Source organism: Bicyclus anynana, chromosome 7 (genome assembly GCF_947172395.1).
Source record: "Bicyclus anynana chromosome 7, ilBicAnyn1.1, whole genome shotgun sequence".
In the NCBI taxonomy this organism is placed as follows: Eukaryota; Metazoa; Arthropoda; class Insecta; order Lepidoptera; family Nymphalidae; genus Bicyclus; species Bicyclus anynana.
The window spans coordinates 9,674,985-9,687,414 of record NC_069089.1 but is presented as its reverse complement, the minus strand read 5'-3'; the positions used below and the strand labels follow the sequence as shown (position 1 = coordinate 9,687,414).

General features: G+C 34.2%; 1 protein-coding gene across 1 annotated transcript; it reads right to left on the bottom strand.

The window, feature by feature from the left end:
• Positions 1–966: 966 nt before the first annotated feature.
• Positions 967–11,657, bottom strand: LOC112049779 (endocuticle structural glycoprotein SgAbd-2). Its single transcript, XM_024087847.2, has 4 exons — positions 11,501–11,657; positions 10,608–10,747; positions 1,844–1,998; positions 967–1,278 (listed from the first exon to the last, which is right to left on the bottom strand). The coding sequence occupies exons 1-4, from the start codon at positions 11,507–11,509 to the stop codon at positions 1,145–1,147; spliced, it is 438 nt and encodes a 145-aa protein (XP_023943615.2). The 5' UTR covers positions 11,510–11,657; the 3' UTR covers positions 967–1,144.
• Between the last annotated feature and the right edge of the window lie 773 nt (positions 11,658–12,430).

Genomic DNA, 12,430 nt, shown 5'->3' with positions numbered 1-12,430 from the left:
ATTTATCGAGGAAGGCTATAAGCTATATATTATCCCCGTATTCCTACGGGAACGGGAACCACCACGAAACCGCGCGGCGGAAGCTAGTGGATCATATTTGAAAGAACTTCAGTTTTTCTCCATATTTTGTATAACATTTTAAACACAAATGAATCATATTTTTATTATAATAAATCAAATTAATGTAAATAAAGTTCCGGGGAAAAGTGTATCCTGACTTTTCCACACATGGGATAATGTGTGAGTGTTGACTGCTATTAATTTTTATTTAAATTATTTTAGGTATAATTCAAGAGTAGGTATTGATTTTTCTGATTTATATTCTGCGTGATTAATTAATAACAGATTAAACTTTATATCAATGTTCTTGCACTCGTATATATTTGAAACACTAGCGGACGCCTGCGACTTCGTCCGGGTGGAATTTAGTTTTTCTCAAATCCCTCGGGAACCATGGATTTTTCCGGGATAAGCCTATGTGTTAATCCAGTCAATAATATATCTCAATACCAAATTTCAGCTAATTCTCTAAAGCTAATCGAGGCGTGAAAGAGTTGTTACTCTTTCATATTATCAAAATCATCAGTTTTCGTAAATCTCGGGAAATCATGGATTTTTTCGGGATAAAAAGTAGCCTATGTTTTATTCCAGAGTAAAATCTATTTCCATTCCAAATTTCAGCCAAATCGCTTCAGTACTAGCGGCGTTAAAGAGTAACAAACATCCAATCATACGTCCAAACATCCATACAAACTTTCACGTTTATAATATTAGTGGGATAATAATTCTCAATTGCAAAAAAGTTCGTTGGTTTCTTTACATTTGCCACTTTTTAGGACAGCTACTATTAGTAGGAAATGCATCAAATTGCAGTAGATTTCAAGGTATTTTTAAGTAACTATGCAAAGCACATGGGATGAATAAATAGTTAAGACATCAGGAGCAAATAATAAAAGAGTTACAAAGTTCTATAAAAAATTATCTTTATTTATCTCATAGTTACGAGTACTTAAAAAATAAAATAAATCACAGTAGGATTATACTTATCGCTAAGGATCGTTGAGTCAATCGTTTTGTTCACATGTTATACATGATTCGGTTGTATATTAATAGTAAGCTCGAGTCAGTGGTCGTGGTTGGGAAGTTAACCGCGGAAGCCTTGGTACTGGTTTTGCTGTTGTTGAGTTTGGGGATTGGCTGCGATGTACTGGAGCGCGCGGGCGATGGCTTCTGGGATTGGTGGGGGAGTGGGAAGATGAGCGCCTTCAGCACGGAAACCTGTGGAGGAAGTGTGTCATACAGTTCACTTAATAGATGCAAAAACACATGCCTTTGTGTGTACACTGCCTAACCTACTTTGGATTCGTATCTACGCCCTCGGAATCACGGCTCTACGTACTCTTTAAATAATTATGGTCTTCGCATTTCTTTTTTTAATTTATTAATACATATTTATATTCAAATTATGTAAACACACATTATGTAATTATGTTACAGGTTAGAAATGCAAACATAATAATTATATCGATGACATCATTAGGTTAGTATTGAACTCGCAGTTCTAAGCAGTCGTTTGTAGTATCAATCATTATGATAAATCACTGTACGCATTACACATTGGATGCTAGCGTAAAGTTTGCAGTATTTTACTAAGCATACGAGGTTTAAGCCCTACACCTTAGGTTAGGCACATGAAGGCACTTTATATGACATGTTTTAACATGCCTGCAAAATGTGGCTCTGTTTATATGCTATACTTTTATATTATTTCTATATTTAAATAGTCCATCAATTGTATAAAGGCTGTTTCATGAAATAAATTATCTCAAGCTGTCAGTCTTACCGTTCTCGTCAGCGATGTATGTGACAGTGATGGGGATACCCTCGGGGCCGGTGTAGCTGTAAGAGCCTTGAGCTACTTGCGCCTCGGCGTCCTTGATGCCGGCGTTCTTGAGGTACCCCTGTTCTTGGGCTTGGATGCCGTTTCCGGTCTCGTAACTGTAATTGACATTTTACTCGTATTAAACAATATTAAAATAAATAATTTACGAACATAATTATACGCTATCTGATTGTTTACCCATTAGTAGGGAGAAAAATGTTGTTTTTTCTGTTTATTGTTTCCCCTGTGGTTGGCAAGGCTAACCTTTGGACTATTTCAGTGCCTGCTTTTGAGTTACATGACCATGGAATAGGCCAAAGTCTCAAATAATCAAGAATAACATGCCGTTATCCTGTCTAAGTCTATCGAGTCGCGAAGCTGAAGTGGCAATAGGCAGGCCACATAGTTCGAAGAGCCGTTGGACGTTGGGGTCCCAAGGTGTTAGAATGGCGACCCCGCACCGGAAAGCGCAGTGTTGGTCGACCTCCCACTAGATGGACCGAGGACATCAAGCGGATTGCAGGAAACCGCTGGATGTTGGCGGCTCGAGATCGTTATGCTTGGAGGTCCATGCAAGAGGCCTATGTCCAGCAGTGGACGTCCATCGGCTGAAAATGATGATGATGATGATGATCCTGTCTAAATTAATAAACTTATCTAATAAAACTTTCAGCTTAAAAACATTTTGAGGGGTTATAAAAAAGTATCTATTGTAGTACGAGTATGTAGTGATTTTAAATGGCTTATCTACCTACTTGAGGAGGGCGCTGCAAGCGAACTGTGGAACATTGGCTCCGTACGAAAAGTGAATTATAAATTTAAAAAACGCTTAATATTTGTCGTTAATGTGATAAAAACATTAAGTGCAGTGTAACTCACGAGTAAAAACGTTAGCAACGCAAGTTATTGAGAGAAACGAGAGAACTTACGTGTTTTAAGTGACTCCAGTCGCGGGATTAAAAAGTACACAAACACCAACAAAAATATCCGAAACAGCACAATAAACAACGCGAACTGTGATTATATAACTAACTGTTCTATAAATACTAGCGAAACTACCCAGAAAGTACACAAACAAGAAGTATTTTAACAAGAAAGTGAAACACAAAAAGTGAAATAAATTACAACAGTGGGACGGTGTGCAAACAAAACGAAATTGTAGCAACCCGCCAATACTGTCATACATATCAACGTAATATCAACATAAGATTGCAAATTTTCGGAACTACAAAATAAGAACAGACAGCTGAGTGGTGCGAACACCGGACTTATATCGCAAACGAAATACCAGTCGCCGCACCCGGGTTCGAAACCCACCATCGAAGAATAGTTTTTTTTCAATTTGTAAAATTTGTGACAATATTCTATTAAAAAAGAATATTCAATTTGGAAATAATTTATCTAAATAAAATTTAAAAAAAAAAAAAAAAAAAAATAAAAAAAAAAAAAAAAAAAAAAAAAAAAAATTCTCGTCATATTCCAACTTGATCCTCACCACGGTCAACTACTAAGGATACTAACTACCACCTATTGCTCTTGTTAGTACCTTGGCTAAAGACAAAACTGGTGGCCAACTAATTCGTGATTTTAAGCGTCGCCTATCCACAATAAAATAAAAATAATCATGGAAGAAGTGCTCAGAGCGCTAAACTCAATAAAAAATGAACTCAACGAACAACGCTTGGAAATTAGAGCAACTGGCAAAAACGTTACAGAAAAAGTCACGGAGAATATTAACAAAATGCTCGAAGAAAAATTTCTAGTATGGGAAGAAAAACATGAAAATCTTAGAAAAGTAGTGGAAAACCAGGAAAAAAGGATATATTTTTTGGAAAAGCAAGAAAGAAAACGTAATCTGGTGATATTTGGGATTGAAGAGACAGAGACATCGTACGAAAATTTAGAAAGGAACATTATTAATTGGGCAGACCAATATTTTTCTATCAAGCTAAACTATAGCGACATACAGGAAGTGAAAAGAATAGGAAAAAAAGGAGTAAGACCGCGCCCAACAATAGTATCCTTTACAACTCTAGGCATAAAAATAAATATTTTGAAAAATAGATATGCGTTGAAAAATACCTCCTATAACGTGAAAGAAGACTATCCAAAATACGTGGTAGAAAAAAGGAAAGAATTACAGGAACAAGTACAATTAGAGAGAGAGAAAGGAAACAAAGCCATAATTAAATATGATAAACTCATAATTCTATCAAAAAACAATCCTAAGCGAAAACTACTGTCCTCACCACAAAATGTAACAACTCCTAATGCAGAAGAGACAACTCCTATAAATAAAAAGAACAAATTGCGTAAATCTGATGCATTGGTACAAAGATCAAATAGCATTACTGAGGGGATTATGAAACCGAGCATGTTAAATTTCCTAATCAACAAAAATGCGACTAACTCAGCTTGTAGTCAAGACAAACAATAACAATTAAGCGCCTCCTCCATCACAGATCATAAAACCAAACAAACGAAAGAACAAAACATATATCTTCCAACCCGGCTGGTCACCGTGGAAGATCACGACCATAACCCTCTAAAGATAACCATTCCAGCACAGGAAAAAATCAATATAAAAACACACCAACTACAAATTGCAACATACAATGTCAGAACCTTATCGTCATACGAACGGCTACTGGAACTTGAAGAAGCAATAAAGGAAATCAAATACGACGTTATAGGAATTTCTGAAATAAGAAGGCTTGGTACTAAAATCGAAGAATACGATAACTTTATACTATGCTATATAGGCAATACACCAGGACAATACGGGGTAGGCTTTGTTATAGAGAAATCGCACAAAAACGACATAGAGAGCTTCACTGGCATTACAGAGCGTGTCGCCGTTCTAAACATTAACATTCGAGGCTTAAAGATTACCATCATTCAAGCATATGCACCAACAGAATCAGCAAATGATTTCGAAGTTGATGATTTCTATAACACTGTCGATAAAGCATTAGAGAACACCCACTCGACCGTCATACTAATGGGAGATTTTAACGCAAAGATTGGGTTTCGTAAAAAAGAAGAACACTTAGTTATGAAACAATACGGCTATGGTAAAAGAAACGAAAGGGGCCAAAGACTAGTGGACTTTGCACTGGAACATAAGCTAACAATAATAAATACATGTTACAAAAAGAAGTCAAATAGACGGTGGACATGGAGGTCACCAAATGGCGAAACCAAAAACGAAATCGACTATATACTATCCAATCAACCGAAAATATTTCAAAACATAGGTACTCTAAATCTAAATTACCCGTCAGACCACAGGATAATTAGAGCGACAGTTAAATTAACTAAACCAAAACAGAGTAGAGTCAATTTTACAAATATCCAAGCAAGCCAACTAAAGAATGAAGAAGAAAAAAATAACTATAACTTTGAATTGTCATCAATGCTATCTGATCGGAGAGTTCTTCAAGAAAAATCCTCAGTTCAAATAAACTATGACAACATAACAAACGCTATTACCAATAGTTTGAAAGCAGCCCGAGTAAAGAAAGATGAACAGAAACACCATAAAATTTTATCGGCCCGTACAATGACACTTTTACAAAGAAGAAAAGATTTACAGAAAACTAAAAACAAGTCGCGTACTCTAAAAAACGAATTAAGTGCACTCTATAAAGTAGTGTTTAGATATATACGGAATGACTATGCAAAATACAGACAAAACATCATAGAAAGATATCTATATCACAGTGGGAGCACAAAAAAGGCATTTAAGGAGCTACGAACAAATAAGTCTTGGATAGAAGGATTGAAAAAATCAGACAAAGAACTAAATAGTAGAACTGACATCATCACTTTAGCAACGGATTTTTATACAAAATTATATAGTGATAAAACAAAGACATTCACAAAACGAAACTTCGATAAAAGACATCATGTTAAAGGAAAAGTAAGACCAATACATGAAGCTGAAGTCTTAGATTCTATAAAACGATTAAAACTAGAAAAATCCCCCGGCTCGGACAATATAACAAATGAAGCATTAAAAACAGCACAGAACATTTTGGTTACTCCACTTACTGACTTATTTAATCAGATTCTACTAAACTTTGAAACACCCAGACAGTGGTCGGAATCTAACATAATTTTAATATATAAGAAAGGAGACCCAGGGGATATAGCCAACTATAGACCAATCAGTTTACTACCAAGTCTCTACAAGCTGTTCTCTGCTATTGTAAATAAAAGAATTAGTCCGATAATAGACTCTAAACAACCTGTGGAACAAGCAGGCTTCAGAAAAGGGTTTTCCACTATAGACCATATACACACCCTTGAGATAATAATAGAAAAGTATCTAGAACATCATAGACCACTGTATTTAGCATTTGTCGACTACCAGAAAGCCTTCGACACAGTAACACACGCAAGCATATGGGAAAGCTTAAAAGAACAAGGAGTTAGCGAGGTTTATATAGAAATAATTAAAAACATATATAATAATAACACAGGAAGAATAAAGCTAGAAACCTTGGGCCCATGCTTTCCCATAGAAAGGGGCGTAAGACAGGGTGATCCACTATCACCAACCATATTTATTGCCCTCCTTGAAACCATCATTAGCAAACTGGACTGGAAAAATCTAGGACTCTATATACAAGGTTCCTACCTAAATCACTTGAGATTTGCAGATGACATAGTTCTACTATCAGAAACCAGCTCACAACTGCAAAAGATGATCAATTCCTTACAGCTAGCCAGCTCAAACGTAGGACTAGAGATCAATCTAACAAAGACTAAGGCAATGACGAATAGCTTTAAAACACCAATAGCCGTAAACGGAAAACTTCTGGAATACACAGAAAATTACATCTATCTGGGTAAAGCTATTAGTTTTGATAAGAAGAATAATGAAAAAGAAATAGAAAGAAGAGTACAGCAAACATGGAATAAATACTGGAGTCTCAAAGAGATTTTTAAAAGTAACATGGCGATACCCGTTAAAACCAAAATTTTGAATTCTAACCTCCTGCCAGTGTTGACATACGGATGCCAAACTTGGAAATACACGGCCAAAGCAAAAAACAAAATAAAAACCTGCCAACGTGGCCTTGAACGTAGCATGCTAAAAATAAAAAGATTGGATAAAATAAGACACACAAAAATAAGGTCTATTACAAAAGCCACCGACGCCTTGAGCTATGCACTAAAACTAAAATGGAAGTGGGCAGGGCACGTGGCTAGACTGAAGGATCAAAGATGGACTTATAAGGTCACTTTGTGGAGAGGCCCACAAGGCAAAAGAGGCAGAGGAAGACCATTGGCGAGGTGGGAAGATGAAATTAAAAAAGCAGCTGGCCCATATTGGTACCAAATAGCACAGGACAGAGACAATTGGACATCTTTGGAGGAGGCCTTCACCCATTCTGGGGTTCTTGTGTAAAATAAAAAGAATTACTAACGTTTTAACATATAATTAAGTTATTATAAAACTCTGTAAATTTATGCAAGAAATATAAGGCTTTTTTATTTTTATTTTATTATCTACCTACTTGTCTACCACATTACATTTAAAAAAATGCAACTAAAATATGCAAAAGATATGTATCCAATTTTTTAAAATGTTTTTAAAACCAGCGAGATTTTGTCAGAGCGACGCAGTACAGGTTTTGCAGACGCTCTTATGTCTCGGGAATTGATAACAATCGTTGTTTAACCATATAAAGCAAGAAGAAGGATTGCTATCAACAAAACAATTTTATTTTAAACTAGCAGACCTCGGCGACTTCGTCCGCGTGAATCATGAACTTTTCCGGCATAAAAGTAACCTATGTGTGCAAATACAGGGAATAATCTACCTATTAGTCCAAATTACAAGGAAATTGATTCAGAGGTTTCGTCGTAAAAGAGTAACAAACATCCATCCATACTTCCACACACTATTAATTTAATTCAATTACACTAATTTTACTTTATTATGCTTACGCAGAAATAATCCAAATATGTGAAAAAGTGGGGTTCGTTACACCTTGTATGTGTAAAAGTTGTATGTAAGTGAAACCGCGGGCACAGATATGTTCGAATGATGAAACCCAAATTTCAAAATGGATGTAAATTAAAATAGGCTTACAAATGGTTCTTTTGGTGCGAAACCATTTGTTTCGCATGATTTTAGATTGATGTGCTGTTACTCTTGAATTTTTATTGGTTTTGTAATAATTATGCGCCATTATTTCAATTTTATGATGCGACTAACTGACAGTAATAAAGTGAAATATTTCACTCAAATAAAATGTCTTTGATTAATTGATTGCAAAACATCGACTAATGTCTTAATCTAATTTGTTTGTTTTAATCTAAATTTAGCTCACTTACTATACATTATATATTCCTCCGATAAAATATTATGTAATTATGACTTCACAACATATTAACATATGAAATGACACCGGGCCAGGTACGTTACGTAATCAGGGCTTGGCTGAGAACACTATCTTTAAGACGACTCCCACAATTTAAGGTTTAATATACTTGACTTTAAAGGAATGCCCATTTATGATCCGCTGAGTTCATATTTCACAACGATCGCATCACTAAATTTGATATGAGCCGAGGGAAATATTTCACAGCTACGAGTATATTTAATTAATGGATATTTCTCTATGTCAAATTTATGATGCTGCAAGTCTTGGGTCGTTTGGTGCGTTTGCACAATTGAGTTGTATAATAGACAGCATCATTTTGGTAGATTTATTGTGGCATTGCCTCCGTTTTGTGTTAAAATTGGATGTTGTATTTTATAACATAAGAAGTAACAGTCGGTATGTATAAACTTGAACCTATCAGAAAAAGCAATTACAAGTAATGTTTAATGTCAAGATTGAGATTAACTAACATCAAATGGGATTGATAAATAATAATTATTATTGGGAGCAGCGTGGTGGGTTTGTGCTCCATATCCTTTTTTTCATTCTTCGTTAATTTCATAGTTCACGCATCCCGCCCGGAGACTGCTCAGCTGTGCAGTCCATGGTCGGGTATGTGGAACTCACCGACTGACCTGAATACCCACTAATATCTAGCGGGGCTACCTGTGTCCTATTGGGATGTAAAAGGAACTCCAAATGCCGCAATAACTTCAACCTAATTTTATAAATCTTTTCAATTATATTTAAATTTTAGGATCCAGAAGAAATAATTTATTTAAGATTATATAAGATATTATATAAGATAAGATTAGAACAAAAGCCATTAACAAATATTAAGTTAATTTTGGGATTTAATGTCAAGGGGAGATGTAATTTAATTTGGCAGCGTGCTAGCCTAAAAAGGATAAAAATTTTATCTTGCGTCTATCTGACTGCATATTTAAATTTGTTTGTTGAGACATAATAACTTCTCAAATTGACCCGATGCGAAAATTAAAATGGTACTTACAAGGAAACATCCAAAGTTTAAAAGCCTCTATTACTCAATTGCTACGGCTAATTGGCTAAATATAATAGGATTGTAGGACATAGATTCAACTGTTCCTCTATAATAATCGTTACAGCATTCAAAAACACTATGAAAATATAATGAACTAAAAATAGGATTGCATTATGTTATTTTATTATATTTTCATAGTGTTTCTGGATCTCAATACTATGCATCTATAACATCAGATAATAATGCCAATTCCACCATGTATTACATTTAATATGATTTCCATACAATAGCAAAGTACGCATAGTTTTGTGTTATTCAAAGACAATGCATGAATACATTACCAAATTCGTATTAGCGTAATTATAGACTACTTAATAATTCTACCAATTAATTACGTCCCGTGAGAATAATTACTTATATTATCAGGGAGAAAAAGTAAGGCAATTAATTTGTTCCCGTGCGAAATATTACTTACTATCTTTGTGGTAAAGAAAATATTGCAACGCTCAAACTAATGTTTCGTTGTAATATAGATTAATAAATTATTTGTAAATTTTATTGTACATACTTTTATAATTCTAAAGTCTAATTAAAATAAAGAAGTTATATTAATAATATTTACATATATAAAAAACCCTGTGGTGTTTGTAGTTGAGCTTCTCTGATATGCCTTGACTGATTTTAATGTTTCTCTTTGTGTATTTCGTAGGTTGTGTATAAATCTTAATGTTTTTTCTACCTTTCTACCTTATCTCTATAGATATATGGCCACGTTTGCTGGGTATATTTCAAACCTACACTCTTCATCAAAATGAGTTGAAACTTTGATTTGGTTATTACAAAGAAAACATGACAAAACACAATGACACACTCGTTAGGAATACGACCATTATCATAATGCACCATCCTTCGTCAACCTAAGGATTGTAATTAAGATGGAAGCCTGATATCTCTAAAATTTTTGTAAAACCAAAAAATTGCATTTTCAGCAAGAAATAGTCTGACTAGTATACTAGGCAAAACTTCGTTGGAAAATCTAATAAAAATCCTCTCAGTATTAGCAAACGGATTGGTACTTGGAACTCAGCTTGCGTCAAATTCTGTTTTTTACAGAAACCGCGAAAACCATGGATTAACAACGATGTTTGTTATTACGGGATTAACATGGTTTGTTATTCCGGGATTAACAACGAGTCTTCATGGATATAATCTATCTTCAGTCCAATTTTCAGCCAAATTAATTTACTTGCACAAAAAATCGCCTTTATAAAAAAAATTGCTATGGTTTGGTTTGTTAAATATAAAATCTATATTAGTATATTACCTCCACTGATAGGAACCATCAGGGTTGATTTCCTGGTTCTGTCTAACGATGGGAATAACTTGGTACTGTGGCTGCGTCTGGTATTGGTTGAATTGTGGGGCGGCATAGCTTAAGGCCACGAGGGCGAACAGAGGGATGAACTGGAAAGATGAAAATAAGGATACTAAAAAAAATTTATATAAAACTTAAATCATCATTCATCATTATCCACCCATATTCGGCGCACTGCTGAGCTTGAGTCTTCTCTCAGAGTGACAGGGGTTAGGCCAAAAGTCCACCACGCTGGCCCAATGCAGATTTGCAGACTTATACACGCAGAGAATTAAGAAAATTCTCTGGTATGCAGGTTTCCTCACGATGTTTTTCCTTTTTCCGTTGAAACTCACACAAGTGAAAAGTTGAAAGTGCATGCCTCGGACTGCATTCGAACCTAAGCCCTCCGGAATCGGAGACAAAGGTTCACTGGGCTATTACGGCTCTTAAAAACTTAAATATTTTCTATTAATCTTAGAAGACAGTAAACAGTAGCGAATATAGAAAAGCAAGTAAAATTACTAAACTGGTTAGTCTTGTAAATAAAAATAAATTCGAATTAAGTGTATAATTTAAATAATATATATAATTTATTATAATAGATATGATAATCTAATAGATATCTATATTACGTTATGTACTAACTACTATTAGGATAAGTTAGCTTCAATTTTTATTGTTAAATGTAAAATAATGATGATTAGATAAATTAATATTTTTGAAATGATCCTCATTGTATTTAATTTATAAATTAAAAATATTGTGTTATTAAAGTATTTTTCAATCTTTAATCAATAAGACATGATTTATTATATATTTATATAGGTGAACTGAAATATCCTTCTTTCTATATCACTCACCGATTTCATTGCTATTTTTTTTTAATAGCTTAATCTATATATGTGTGATCCTCGGTGGATGTGTAAGACTGGAATGATTTTTCAGATCTTCGCAGCCGCTTTTATACGAATCGGCGTTTGCGCTGCGTGAAATTGGAGTATCTCGATTCGAAGGCGCATACGGCGCGAACGTAGTACATCAAAGAGCTGCCGCTTGCCTGCATCATGACGAACACATACTCATACTTTATTCTTTAACAATTACACTTTTTTTTTTACAATAACCGGAACTATCTGTGTTGTTAATTATTTAAAAATTATTCATATAATAATTCTTCTTCTATCTTCCATTCAGAAATGAATGATTAACGCCAATCATATTTTAACTTAAGAAAAAATAATTTTAATGTTCGAGATGTTATGCGTTGACTCACAGAATATCTGGTGCTTTTTTTTGTTTGTATAAATATTTAATATATAAATATCTATACTAATAATATAAAAATTGTGGTATCTCTGGATGTACTAAACTGATTTTGAAAATTTTCCACAAGAAAGCCACGTTATTTATAAGTGCCAGAGACTGTATTTTATCCCCACATTCTCACGGAACCAGGAACTACGTATGTGAAACCGCGGGGCATCGGCAAGTATTTTAAAAAATAAAGTTTTTGTAAGTGTACTCGTAGATAACTATAAAAGTAATTCATAGAATAGTAATTCATAAATGTAATTAATTAGATGAAAAATCATAAAAAAAAATGTAAACATAAGGTGTGTAATGTGAATTTATTGTTTTTAAAATTATTATTTATTCAAAACAACAATTTCATAAGCTTCTAATGTAGTCAAACTATTATTGTATGTATATTATTTGATAATACGTATATTGGAAGCTACGTTCGTTTCGCACTCTATCGATAAAAGCATTTTACAACACCTTATCCAATT